Source organism: Pectinophora gossypiella, chromosome 15, assembly GCF_024362695.1.
Source record: "Pectinophora gossypiella chromosome 15, ilPecGoss1.1, whole genome shotgun sequence".
Lineage (NCBI taxonomy): Eukaryota > Metazoa > Arthropoda > Insecta > Lepidoptera > Gelechiidae > Pectinophora > Pectinophora gossypiella.
Window position 1 is genome coordinate 4819052 of NC_065418.1, and position 15112 is coordinate 4834163.

Genomic DNA, 15112 nt, shown 5'->3' on the forward strand with positions numbered 1-15112 from the left:
ATGATATGCTGATGATGGTTATGACTAATAAACGTATTTTTATAAATAAACTTTTACCATGTAGCATAAAATAAGTGATGTCAACAAATCAGGATAATGGAATAATATTAACAGGAACAATGAACTCGAACTTAAAACAGTACCAATTTTTAATAGAATAGTAAGTAACAAACTTTATTCAATCAAAAAAGACTTATTCCACACTCCATTCACAACCACAAAGTAATAATAGGTACTTCTCTCCTATTTAGCTAATTAGCACGTAGGTTTCAGTCGCTTTAAATTTCCGATCATTAGCAAAGCATAATAGGCTTATAGGAATAAATTAACAAAATGGGAAATTTTTGTGGTCAAACGGCATCGTTATCTTAATTTAACACAAACACATTTTTGCCTTTACAATTTGACCACCGCTATATTACTTAGAAGTTATCTTTCAGAATGTAGGTTCTTACTGTTGATAGTAGCTACTTTCTTTTTCCAGGTTATCACGTATCTGGTAATAACGGGGATAATAGCATCACGTGAGAAGCGCGGACGAGAGATAGACGATGGCGTGCATTCGCTGCACCACGCCAACCTCATCTCGTCAGTCCACGCGCCCCCCAGCTCACATAGTCTCCACCACGCACCACTTCTGTCTTCTTACTCCCATCTGCCATACACCACTGTTCCTGTGTTAACCTTGTCTTCCTTCCATGCCGCTCCTCTTGTGATGTCACTTAGTCTGCACTCTCCATTCCTTGTTCCCGTACATTCTTTTCATTGCGCAACAATTTTGAGTTCTAATTCTTCCCATCATGCATATATTACTTCACCCGTCCTTCATGCCCGTAGCAGGCATTCCGTCCATCCAGCGTCCTTTCCTAATTCACTCTCTTCTCCTGTGTTTAGTTCGCTAACCCTCCACTCTGCTCCAATTTTAAGCGTACATAAATTAGCTTCTGGGGCGAATTCGACCGTCCTTCATTCAGCCCCTGTGTTGGCCACTCACTCTATCCATTCTGCTATTGGCGAGTCACATCCCCTACACGCTACTCGTATTCTAAAGTGTTCATCAGTCCACTCTTTGATTAATTCATCTTTTCTTCATTCAGCTCCAGTTTTAAGATCTTCTCCGATCCATTCTGTCCACGACCATTCGCGACACCTACATTCCACTCCTGTTTTAAAGACATACAGAATTAATTCTCCCAACGCCAATTCGCCAACACTCCATTCAGCTCCCGTTACAAGACAGCAGTCGCATCATTCGCATTTGTTCTGTCCCCCTATTACACCTGCTCAAAGCGCACCTATTCAAGTCGTAACCCAGAGCTCAAATTCCAATCATTCCGATCTACTTTTATGTTCACATTGCCCTGTCAGAGATTTACATTGTACTAAAAATGATTCTGTATTAAGCTCCCTCTCAATCCGGTCACCTGAACTAGTAACAACCAGTTCGCCTCCTCACCCAACACCTCTTACAGATTCGTCCCTGGTCCGTTCTCCTATTGTGAGCTCTCATGGTATCGATTTTGATCCCCAATCAGGTCCACACTCTGTTCATTCTCTTGCTTGTTGTTCACATTCTGTTAATCCTGGCTTACCTGTCTCAAATCCTTCTCCCGTCGTAAGTTCAAATTGCATTGATGTTCCCGTTTTAAACTCATCGTCAACTGATTCTCCACCCTTCGCGCATTCCGTTGACTCAATAGCCCAGACTTCACATTCCATTGATCCTAATCCCGTTTTAAACACCTATTCACACCATTCTTCCATTTCAGCCTCAAACCTAATGCCACCTGCCGCGTGCTTACGCTCCGTTAGTCCTGCCTCTTCCCCATGTTTATGCTCTAAGCCTACTCCTCCTTTAAGTTATATACAGACTCCTGTCGTAGGGAGCCAATCAATTGTCAATTCTTCTTCTATACTCTCACTCCATTCTCCCATTGGTATTTGTCTCCCGGCCCCTCCCTTATGTTCACACTCCACTCATTCCATTAACAGTCCGCATTCCATCCATCCTGCTCTTAGTTCACCTTCCATTTACATCGTCACCATACTTAGCGCGGACTCTCTCCACCGCTATCCCAATATGCGGCGTCTTTCGCAATCAGCCCCCGATCTACCTTCGCCAGGGGTTGTAGCGCTAAGGTCACATCATTATTCGCATTTAGATCCCGGCCTGCGGGTCAAACACATCTCCTCTGCAAGATACACCTCTGGTGGGTAGAAACTGCAAAATTATGCTAAACCAAATAAAGATTTATATGTACAAGTTCCTAAAGAATGAGCTGTTGTTTCATTACATTATAATTACATTATAAGCTAGCCTATAAAATTGCTGGGTGGGCCTGTCGTTTCTCGTTCCGTTTTTCGTAGGTTTGCGCCCAACCTGGGTAGGTATCTTAGCATGTTATCTTGACTAGTTCCAGCCGAACAATCCTTCTATAAGTTATAACGATTTATTAATTAAGGTAAAAATACCTAATTTCCGGTATATTTTTTAATATTTATAAAGTACGTTTATTACACATTACTTTATTAAACTGCAAAGTTTCGTCGCCTGGTGAATTAATGTTGGGGTCCACTAGCTTCCTTTCCAACACTATCTAAATGTAGATCTCATACAAAGGAAACAGTTACGTACAATAGTAACAGTAAGTAGATTTGCCGCAGATGGCATTAACTACTTGGCCGGACAAAAGTAGCAGTAAGTAGTAGTTATATTACTTATAGGTAATTTAGGAAATCGTGTAAGTAAAGTCAAGTCTTTAACCAAAGAAGCGCAACTAAAGCCTTAATACGGGTGTCATTCACATTAACTGAGAAGGTAAGTAAACCTTGGTAGACTGATTTTAATAAGATGAACATTATAATGTTAAGCAAGCTCCTTATAAATAAAGCTGTTTTCGGAATGCGCTGGATGGCGCGCGGCGCGGCCGTTGCGCTTGCGCAACAGATGGACATGTTTAGTGCACGACACACCTCCGGAGGCTTCGAGATCGTATGCGCCGGAGACATGAAGGACTCTTGATTTAATTATACTTGTTTATAAGGATCGAATAATAAATTGTTTATTTATAATCACATGACACTGATTTAATTTTATGCAGTTTTATAATCCATTCTCTTAACAAGGTAAGAATTTTGTTGGAACATAACGTCGATAGGCGGAAGTCTAAAATGACCTAAAACGTTTTAACACAGTATTTACTATACTTACATAAAACGCCCGTAATCCCAATGCAATGGGTTAAATGACCGTCAAAGTGACGAGACAATGTTCATTGTGAAGTGTCATTAATAAATTATATATGTTCCTGCTGAAGTTTATAAGTTATTTTGTCATCGTTTATCACCAATCATTCTTCTACTCTGCCGGCACGTCGGGATACCATCCTCACCACCCATCGTGCCGCATGTTTAAGTACCTATTTAGTGACTATGGAAATAAGCCGCTTGGGGCTTCTTCGGGGTTCACTGGGAGTTTAAAAACATAGATGTTTGTGTGTGTGTGTGTGTGTGTGTGTCTGTGTGTTACCTACAATAGAAGGATATGATGCCATGGAAAAGACGTGACGTTGGGACGTCATTATTATTGCCTATTTGCTAACTCTACGATCAACAATAATAAACCCAATTAACCCATTCCACATGCCCTTTCAATGAAGAACATTTGCATGGTAATACAAGGGTCAATATACCCTAAGTATACTTAGGTATGCCTACAAGTCATTAATTAATATGACAAGTTGACCTTTACACTGTACTGGATTTAATCAATTTATCGGTATGTTGGTACATAAAAATACTTAAATTATGTCCCAGTGGACATAATGTACCTATACCAATCTCAATCGCCCATCCTACTTTGTGGGTCTGCGTATTTTATCGATCGTCTTTTCCGTGGGCCATGAAGCCAGGGGGGCGTTTTATTTGTTTAAGTACTTACTTCATCATTTTCCTAACATTATCCCGTTTTCATAGTAAAAGAGTCCGTTTCCCTATTATCAGTCAGATTTTTTTTCGATTTATAAATTTTCTCTTTGTGCGTTTCCCTAAGCACGTGTACCTAAGTTTTACAAAAACAAAAATCATTTACTTACCTACTTATTATTCGTTTACTTATTTGAATTTCAGCATTTTACGAAGGTTTCTTACATTTGAAAAGTCGCCAAAAGGCTCAGCAGTTTGTTGTCGTTACAGGAGCCATGTCAGGGCCTATGGTAGCTCAATAATAAGGACCTAAGGATGTCAGCACCACGGTTACAGTGGTTGGTCGACGATCTCACAACTTCACAGCCCACACGATAGAAGAAGATCTGCATATCGCCCCAATAGATAGGCGGCCATTTTGGAAAGGACATTTTTGCGGCTAAACTTGAGTTGCAGTTTTAGTTTCTTTCATCGTGCCCCCTGAAGGTAATGAGAAATTAATAACATTGTAACACCTAACAATAAAACACGCGCAGTGTTCACTTTCCATTTCCTTCGACGGTAACCAAATTACGTTATACGCATGTAGGAAACGCATCGTGAGAAACCTCGTAGTTTCAACCAATCGACATTTTCTCCACATACTTACACGGGATTTCGTGTTGTAAATAGGTAAGGTAACTTAATGTAAGCTTTTAAATACCTGTGTATGGTCCATAACACGGTGAGTATAGCCAGGGGCCTGTTTAATAAAACTTACAATTGTAAATTACAATGACAATTTGATGTACATTGCGGAGTGTGTGATCACGAATATTTTGCAGTTTCATATTAGCTACGTAATGTACACCAAATTGTCGTTGTAATTTACAATTGTAAGTTTTATTAAACATGCCCCGGAGGTCATTAGAGGATAAATTAGCTTAACTTTTATGTACTTACTTACTACCGACCTCATCAACCCTGGTCTCAGGATTACTATTGAGATGCCAAAGGCATGGCAAAGACATGGCTCATGTAACGACCGCAGTAGCCGAGACCGAGTGACTAACGGCCCTCCGAAGTTAAGATCAGATGATCCAGAAATTGCAGGCTGATCACTCGATTGTCCGAAATTATTTTACTTTTTTGGTGATCAGCAGGCTCTAGACGGTAAACGTATTGCGCGTGGCACGAATTATATCGAAGGCAGACTACAATTTCTTAACCAAAGTGTTGTTTGTGATATATTCCACTAGGATTCGAACCCGGGACTTTCGTATCCTGAGCCCAAAGCTCGATCAGTGGACCTTTTTTAAATACAAAACTATACTTTTTTCTAAATACTTATGGTAAGTAATTCCCCATTCTTCACTAAAGTTGACTGGGATACTGCAAGGAATGCGAGAACCACATACAAGAACCCACCACTGCGTTTTCTGCAATCTTTTAGGTCATCAATTCAACGTCACATCACATGTGCTTTCGACACAATGATGCCAAATGAGGACCTTTATATCCCAATGGTTGCTGGTTTTATGACCTGCCCATTGCAAATTCAGTGCGCTTATCTGTTGGTGCTCATTGCGAATCTTATCACGTTGTCAAATTCCGATCACAACTCACTAAACGTTTGCAAATCTGCGTATAAGGCCAACAGCAAATGAAGTTAATAACTTTTGCGTTATTGAGATGCTCATATTTCACACGTTATGTCATGTGAGAGGTATCTATTTATAGATACACAACACGGTACAACTATTAATTAAGGATTCAACTACACAGATTTATATCGTCTATTACCTCGAGACGTATCGTAAATCGATCGGAAAGTTTAGTTCAAAGTTCGTTGCGCGCCGCGGGTTGTTTAGTTGTAAATCATGTCGCATGACTCAGTGCGGATTAATGCATTAAATATTCATTGTTATTGAGGCTTCAATATCTGCAGTTTGACCACCGGGGGCGTATTCAATGCCAACTATATTGTTTTGTGTATATAAGGTGGAGATGCACCGGACAGGACATATTCAGTTGCGTGTGGTTGACAAGTGTTGATCGTCCAATATGAGGCTTCTAGTAAGTTTCGGTTGCTGTTTTATTGAATTTTGCATTCAAATTCTGCTTTGGGGATTAAAGAAACAGTGTTAATTATGATATGTTTTTATTCGTTCTAGAACGAGTTTTTAAAGGATTGCGCCAGTGAGTGTTTGAGACGTCGAGTCTTAAACTGTGTATTATGCAGGATATTCTATAACTGCAGCTACTAAATTATTCAATATAGTTCTTATCTGTCTTCTATCTACTTATACCAGAAAATACAGTAGCTGATTCTGTAAAATTATACCTATTCAAATAGACCGCCGACGTCCTTAACGAGAATTTTAGCGTTGACAGCGACTTTCCGAACGGCGACCCGCGCTACGGCGAGTCTCTTTACGGATTTGTTATGACTATGACTGCTTTGTTTCTAAATAGAATACTGTACTATAAGTACCTGCGGCTAATACCTATATAGAATGCAATACATGGAAAACACAAGTAATTTGAATACACTTTAAAAAGCTGTCCATTTTCTTCTTTCCAGATTGCTCTAGCTCTGTGCTGTCTGGCTGGCGTCGCACGCGCCGGCTACAGCCATGGTTGGTCATCTCCAGTAATCTCCAGTGGGTGGTCGTCGGGATGGGCACCGCGAGCGTACGTCCGCCCGGTGGTATATAGCTCCTACTCCAGTGGTTGGGCCAGGCCAAGGTATACTGGCTGGTCTTCAGGTTGGCCCAGGTCCCGCAGCTACTCTGGCTGGACCGGCAGCAACGGCGGATGGGCTGGTAACAGCGGAGGATGGTGGTAAACTGATCTAACAAACAACGGACCGGCTTGAATACTGATTGCGATTCCTAATGTTGAATGAAAGTTTTTTGTACAATTATGATGTGCAATAGTGTGTAAAATACATTTTATTTTTACTTTACTTACTATGTGTTTTTATTTAAGAATATTAGGTAACTAAATATCCAAATATACCACCTTAAGAGTTAGGACTTCGTATCAAAAGTGAAGTGTGAACTTAAACGGAACTTAAGCTTAAGTGCGACAGAGTCCTAAAATGGGTACATTATATTGCTCATGACTGAACAAATTTATAATCAAGCCATTTCCGTGTTCCACCTGAGTTAGAATTTAGTAGTAGGGCATAACTACTTGAGAATATTGTATACGATCCCGACGACCCGATTACTCTAGCCATAGAGGCAGCCAATCAGCTTGCGACAGCAAACACTTCAGGATCCCGATACCGACCCCGCCGGCGTGGTCGACGATTTCCCTCATTCAGCACTTATCGCTATCGATCCACTAGGGTCGATTAATTCTTTCAAATATTTTTCCTCTCAGACGACGCCCTGAGCCGAGGTTCGCGCCCAACTGGGCACCCTCAGGCCTGTTGCCTTAAACGTTGTACCGGGTGGGAGCCTCCAGCGCTCCCCATTTGTCCGGCCAAGTAGTTAATGCCATCTGCGGCAAATCTACAATAAGTCATGTCAAAAAAAAAATGAGAATATTGTAGTAGGGCGGGCATTCTCATGTATTTTTACCCACCTCATCAGGGATCATATGAAAAAGATTTCGTAAAACGAACTTCCGGTAGACTAATTAATTACTTTGGTACTACCTACGTATATTATTAGTAAGTACACCTATAAATAACATAAATTCCTTTTTATTCTTTATAATACACACATATATATGTACACAAACATATAATTAAATAGTAAATTTATATATAAATAACACAACATAGTAACTCAGGTGGAACAAGGAAATGGTTTGATAATAAATAAAATAAGAACTTCATCATCATCATCATCATCATTAGCCCATTAACGTCCCCACTGCTGGGGCACGGGCCTTCCCTATGGATGGATAGAGAGAACTTACCCACCTAAAACAGCCTAAGTAAATATGTATATAGTCGTTACATGAACCATTTGAGGGACCTACGGCGGTTCAATGGTAACCCTGATACCAGGGTTGATGAAATTGGTAATTGATTTCACTTGATGATCAATGAACGTCTGTAGAGCTTGTGCTTCGCTCCGAGTTGTTAACGCTTTCTATAAGAAGTAAGTATGTAAAAATCTTTATTTCCTTCACAAAAATACATGGTAAATACTCGTATTGTCTACAAAAATACGTGGCTGGCGGAGCCTAAACTAAAGATTAATAATAAAATAATGTAAGTATTTTAGCTAAGTAAATAAATAGTATTTTATAGTTTTTTTTTTTAGAAATTATTATTTCTCATTAAGAGCTAACAAGCAATAAGGCCGCGACAATAGTACTCTTTCTCTTTTGTTCTGTAATTTTGAATTTTCTGTGTGTACTTAATAAAGTGTTTGTTATGCTATAATTACTTAATTTATTTTATTTTATTTAGGGGCTTTTAACAAAGTTTGTTATACCAGCCCCATCGATCAAGACTGTCTGAAACTGATAAAAAAACATAATATTTAGTCACTGACTTTTAGTGTGCTTACAGACCAGCGTCGGGGCGGCGACGGCCGATGACGTCGACACGGGACGGCGACGGCCGATGACGTCGACGATACGGGACGGCGACAGTCGATGACGTCGACGACATGCCGACGGCAAACACTCAGTTATGACGTTTCATTACGTCACTGCAGTGTAGTCAAGGATAACGCACGTATTTTTCAAGTAGAAAATGTACATACAATCACAGTTATTTGTTTTTTAAATAAAATATTACTTTATAAGATTTGATTTTACTGATGCCCAATAAAGAAAAGGGAAAAATACGGTGAAAATAGCTTTAGTAAACAAAACCTTGAAATGTGATTTATAGTTACAACACTTTATAAATAATGGTAAATAATTATGATTTATTAATTATTAAAAAAATAAAAAGCAAAATGAATCGTTAGAAATTCTAAAATCCGATAGACTTGCCTTCATAATTAACATAATCAAGACAGGTATTAGTTACTTAGGTAATTTAGAACGAGTAGCACTCAGCAATCCGCATATTTTGGCCGGCCAAGTAGTTAAATAAGTCACGATATAAAATGCTATGTTGTTATCTTATACTTTAGGTAGGTAAGTATTTTGAAAATGTTAGGAGTAAGTAAGCGTAAGCAGTTATCTAATATATATTTTTTTTAATAATAGGTACCTACCTACAGAAACAATATCACTTAAATATAACTGCATAAAATATGGTTAATATGATTATTATATTATTAAAATCACTCAAATTGTGGTCTGTGTATAATAAAAATGTAAATATGCAGCAGCCTTGGGATGACCCCTGAGTTATTCTTAACAAAATCATTGATTTTGACCCCATTCCATACTAATCTATATTTATAAAATGATTGTTACTCTTGAGATGATGTCATGCGGAAGATCCCATTATGACTTAAGAAAGGATATCCGAAATCCATTCGTGGAAACCTAGCTAAATGGGTAGGGTAATAAATATATATATATAAACAGCCTATATACGTCCCACTGCTAAGCACAGGCCTGCCCTCAATCAACCGTAGGGGGACTTTTCAGGCTTGAATCACCTGATTGTCCGAAAAAGTAAGATTCACGTTAAGCCGTTAGTCCCGGCTATTAGCCGTAAAAACACCTCCACCAACCCGCATTGGAGCAGCGTGGTGGAGTTTGCTCCATACCCCCTACGGTTGAATAAATAAATAATACTTACGAGTAATTTCTAGGGCTACCCCACTCTCCAATCTTAACGAGAGACTCAATCCATCTTACTACAAAACTAAGACTGAATAATTCCAGGTTAAAAATATTGTCTGCACCACGAAAAACGTCCTAGAATTCTAATGGGACAAGTCATAATTTCTATGCAGAATCTCCCACAATTGTGCCGCAGCGGGCCTTCTGTTGCGGCGCGGACTATGTTTTAAAACTAGTAAGTACCTAATTAAGTACATATTTTTATATTTAGTCTTCATTTTGCAATAAGGCGGAAACCGTTCTGCAAATTTTTGATATCTATACTTAGATACCTATTTATCTATGAATGTTAGTTCCCCGCCGGCATGGTCGACGATTTCCCTCAATCAGCGCTTATAGCTATCGACCCACTAGGGTCGATTGATTCTTTCAAATATTTTCCCTCTCAGAAGACGCCCTGAGCCGAGGTTCACGCCCAACTAGGCACCCTCAGGCCTGTTGTCTTAAACGTTGTACCGGATGAGAGCTTTCAGCGCTCCCCATTTGTCCAGCCAAGTAGTTAATGCCATCTGCGGCAAATCTACAATAAGTCACGTCAAAGAAATAAAAATTAATCTATGAATGTTATGATAAGTATACGTCTGTCTGCTCTACCATGGGATCGTATGCGCAACATAATGGTAACATCGAAACGGCAGCAATGGTAGTTTAGATACCTACCTTCTGGAAGCTATTTCGTACATTGAAGTTTGCACTACATAGGTACATAAATAACTTCGGATCGAAGTATTCTGGAAAATCTATTTGGCCATTATACCACTATAAAGAATCGCTCAGATTAGCTGCTTGCTACTAGGTACTTAGGCCCGGTAATGACGTACATAATAAGTAAGTCCTATGGCATCTGTAGCGCACAGCATGCGTGAGTGGTAAATAATTAGGTACCTACCTATTTATCTATATGAGCACTTGTATGAAAACATGTGTTTTTGTACTCTGGTAAGCTGTCCCAATCTCTCATCTTCTTCTATCGTGTGGGTTGTGAGGTGGAGTACCAACCTTATCAACCCTGGTGTCAGGGTTACTATTGAATCGCTCATAATCTACAGTCATTCGGGGAGAATTTAAACGATGATAAAAAGGCCCGGATTCACAGGCAGGGGTAAATTCGCGGGGGTACCTAGTTTGACCTTAGTTACAATATCCTCTGAACGTCTCTTCAGCCCTCCTATTTTTCTTTGTCAATTCCAAATGTCGGTTAACTAATTAATTACCATTTGTCTCATCTCGCGCCGCTCCAAAGTATATTGATGAATAATTAAGTAATGGTCACATTATATCATCCGGTAGAACACGAGGACATTATTGCGACATATAGGCATGTCACAGATGATCTTCCACCTATAAAACGATACGTTTAACCTTTATCGATATCACTCATCAACTGTTTCCCTTACGAACATCACCAAAAATGAAATTCTTTGTGAGTATCCCGTGTTTGGATCAATTTTAAAATAATAATAAAATAATTTATTAATAGGCATCATAAATCAAAATCATAATTTATCATTTCAAATAGTGTGTGTTTCGATTTTATGGACTCAAGCTGAAGATAGTGATAATCCTAGTGCGCCCTGTGGTATTGTTTGTGCAATCGCCTACTTAGTGGCGGGAATAAGTGTTTGTCATTCACCGAGTTAACATTTTAGAAATCTAATCTAATGTAGACTAATAGAACGCCACTGCTGGGCAAAAGCATCCCACTCCATTTTCCCATCTTTCCATTTTTCTCACCATCATTGCATCTTATATCTTACCTTTTATTCCACAGGCGGTATTCTGCGCCGTGTTGGCGGTGGCTTCCGCAGGTTACCTTCACGGTAACCACCACCATTTGCCGGCGAGTTACTCGGCTCCGCTGAGTTCTTCAATAAGCTACTCCGCACCAGCCGTCAGCTACGCCGCTCCAGCCGTCAGCTACGCCGCACCAGCCGTCAGCTCCGTCAGCTACGCTCCATCCGTAGCTCGGTACGCGTCAGCTGCACCCGTCAGCTATGCCGCTCCACTGGCTAGCAGTGTGAGCTACTCTGCCCCGGCTCTATCCCACTCCAGTCTCAGCCACGCTCTCCCAGCCGCATCTTTGAGCCATTACTCTGCGCCCGCACTTAGCAGTTACTCGGCTCCTGCCGTCAGCAGTTACCACGCCCCCGCAGTCAGCAGTTACTCGGCTCCTGCCGTCAGCAGTTACCACGCCCCCGCACTTAGCAGTTACTCGGCTCCTGCCGTCAGCAGTTATCACGCCCCCACACTGAGCAGTTACCACGCCCCCGCACTTAGCAGTTACTCGGCTCCTGCCGTCAGCAGTTACCACGCCCCCGCAGTCAGCAGTTACCACGCCCCTGCAGTCAGTCATGTATCCGCTCCCGCTATTAGCAGTTATTCAGCAGCGCCTGCCGTTAGCCATTATTCTGCTCCTGCGATCAGCAGTTACTCCTCCCCGGCTCTTAGCAGCTACCATGCCCCAGCTCTTAGCAGCTATCACGCCCCAGCTCTTAGTAGTTACCACGCCCCCGCGCTCAGCAGTTACCACGCTCCCGCGCTCAGCAGTTACCACGCTCCCGCGCTCAGCAGTTATGCTGCCCCTGCGGTCAGCTACGCGGCCCCTGTGGTCCGCGCTCCCATCCGCACCGTGGTCCGTGCTCCCGCGGTCGTCGCCGCCCCCGCAGCCCGCGTCGTTTCTTACAAGAAAGTCATCCACGTCCCCAAAGTGGTGACCGTCAACAAAGTCGTCTCGTCTCCCAGCTACGGCTCCGGGTACGCCAGCGGTTGGTGGTGAATCCAGTGATCTTCTAGTCAAATAATAATAAGCCCTGTTAATATAGAAATCGATTTATTTTTACTTTGTTCTTATTTTATTTTTTATAAGTACCAAAATTGAGATATGTTAAACAGAATAAATAATTTTGTTGAACCTTGAAATAAGTGTATCTATTGCATTAATTTTACCCACTTAATTAATAAGGCAAAGAATACCTACTTAAGTAAGTAATTTAGTAATAAAACTAATAAGGTCACTTAATTTACTACCTACTTTCCTTGACTAAATAAATTTTAATTTACTTTAAATAACTCTACTACTACTTTGTAATAGGTGCCTGCTTAGCTATGCAAGGTACCTACAGGATGGTATAAAATATAATCTGTAGGAAAATACTTAGTAAATATTGTTGTACCCGTAAAATCAAACTATAGTTATTAATATTTATACCATAAATCATAATCAGTAGCCGCATAGTAAAACATGTTTAAACCAAAATGGTATAGTTAAATTAAATCGATACCGCGAAGTGTAGATCATTCACAGAGTAATGATAGTATTACAACATAATTGACAGAAAATTGCTATACTGCACATTGTAAATTCATACTAATCTGTCAAGAATTTATAAATACTTGCCGAGACTATGTGAGAACAAACTAAAATAATTGTGTGAGAGTGAAGCAACTCGTGGCCTGGAAAAGTAACTTTAAGAGAAAAGTCTTAGGGCGGTATTAATAAACTAATCTCAGCTTCGAGACTGCCCTCAAGATCATGTCAATGTGACAGTTCTCATATAAAAACAAAGACTTGAGCATGATCTTGAGGGCAGTCTCAGCTGAGATTCGTTTATGAATACCACCCTTAGATCCATTTTTTACGACTTATCGTACATTCGCCTCCTTACTTGGCCGGACAAATGGACCAAATGAGCGGATAGATATGAGCGCTGAATGAAGCAAAATATCGACCACATCGACGCGTCGGCGGCACAGTATCAGGGTTCTGAAGTATTTGGTGTCACCAGTTGATTGGCCGCATCTATCTTTATCCTCCTAGCATTATCCCGATTTTCACAGGGTCCGCTTACCTAACCTGAAGATTTGAAAATTCCGGTTTTTTACAGAAGCGATTGCCTGTCTGACCTTTAAACCCGCGAAGGGAAAACCAGCCCAATACAGGTTAGGTCACATACCTCCGAAATGCATTTCTCGGGAATGTGGGTTTCCTCACGATGCTGTTTTCCTTCACCGCTGAGCACGTGATAATTCGTTTATGATCCAAACATAAATTTGAAAACAAATTCGAGAATCATTGGTTTAGGCTGGATTTGAACCTGAGACTTTAAAATGAGAGGCAAGCGTTCTACCAACTAGGCTACCACGGCTCGAATAGCTAGAATATCCGGTCGCGTTAGAGTAGTTAACGTCCTTTTTCCAAAGTGCAGCCCACTGCAGCCCTTAGTAAGATAGGTAGCTACATATTTGCGTGGGAGTTTCTCTCTGCCCATTGACTTAATTTAGTAGCATTAAGTAAGCAATCTGCTGGGCCGCATCGTCATTGGAACTCATCTGGGTCACTAAACCAAGGTCAAGCTAAACCACTTCGCATGCGCCCTTGAATTTTCATCGAGAACTAGATTTTTACGTTATGCATGTAAAGCATGGCGTGGCGTGACAAGTTAGTGATTATTTAGAAGATATGAATGCATGGGATTAACTGTCTGAGAACTGATATTCGGCAGCTAAATTACTCAATTGTATAAAAATATTTTAGTTTTTTTTTAAAGAACGTCTAGGGCCCTGTACCGAGGTTTTTCTTGCAGCTTCTTTTCCACGGCTATATAGATTGTGAGAAGCTGCAGTAGTTTTAGGCGGATGAGACGTTCGTTGTGTAAAAATTGACGATTCAAAGTGTAACTATGTTACCTAAGTACTGAATAAAGATATTTTTGAATTTGAATTTGAATTTGATAAACTAGGGTGGATCACACTTACCTAGCAAATAATAATAGTAATGTAATAGCAGTTGCAAGTTTTTGATATAAGTAACAGGCTAGCTACGTTTTAGATAGCAGCTACCTACTCAAGAGCACTAAATTGTCTTCTCCATGTCTAATATTGATTAAAAGCGTCTACATTGGTTATAATATACTTATGTAGATAAATAACAAACATAAGTACCCGTAAACCGTTTCGAAATATATCGTCCTTATTACGAAAGTACAAACCGCTTTAATCCATAAAACTTATTTAAGAAGGTCAAATACCATTTTCTGTACCTCGCTTACTATACATTTGAAACGAATCGCCGTGAGATGGTGAGATATTAATAAACGTGTTGATAACAAGCTCATAATGAGTTTTATGAAGCTGACCAATTAAGTACCTATAAAATTACCTAAATGGTTTACTAGTGATGTAATGAACTGATTTTTTATTTAATGTAAGTAAGTATTTATTCGAGTAAAAAGGTTACTGGAGTCCAACCAGACTTAATACGCGCAAATGTAGTACCTGTTTTTTTCGTAGGGAAATGCGTTACGCTTACCACGCCGCCCGAGACGACGACGTGTGGTTATGTGGGACTCCCCGGATGTCGCCACCCGGTATACCCACTAAAACCCAACGGTGTTCCTCCTTGCCGCCGTGTGGTGGGGATACGGGAACACAATAGCAC

The 15112-nt window shown here is 40.4% G+C and overlaps 2 protein-coding genes and 1 long non-coding RNA gene across 3 annotated transcripts; all 3 read left to right on the plus strand.

Annotated features, from left to right (window-relative positions):
- Window positions 1-4: 4 nt before the first annotated feature.
- Window positions 5-2218, plus strand: LOC126373445 (mucin-4-like). Its single transcript, XM_050019604.1, has 2 exons — window positions 5-160; window positions 485-2218. Exon 2 carries the CDS (start codon window positions 716-718, stop codon window positions 2216-2218), a length of 1503 nt encoding a protein of 500 aa, XP_049875561.1. The 5' UTR covers window positions 5-160; window positions 485-715.
- Window positions 2219-5850: 3632 nt separating this feature from the next.
- Window positions 5851-6871, plus strand: LOC126373259 (uncharacterized). Its single transcript, XR_007567292.1, has 2 exons — window positions 5851-5979; window positions 6488-6871. It is a non-coding gene; the product is annotated as an uncharacterized LOC126373259 (long non-coding RNA).
- A 4215-nt stretch (window positions 6872-11086) lies between these two features.
- LOC126373447 (pupal cuticle protein G1A-like) lies at window positions 11087-12451 on the plus strand. The gene is made up of 2 exons (XM_050019605.1): window positions 11087-11098; window positions 11447-12451. The coding sequence occupies exons 1-2, from the start codon at window positions 11087-11089 to the stop codon at window positions 12449-12451; spliced, it is 1017 nt and encodes a 338-aa protein (XP_049875562.1).
- Window positions 12452-15112: the final 2661 nt, after the last annotated feature.

What these genes read in the sequence shown, in the direction of transcription:
- LOC126373445 (XM_050019604.1), top strand. Translation starts at nt 716, where the DNA reads ATGTCACTTAGTCTGCACTCTCCATTCCTTGTTCCCGTACATTCTTTT.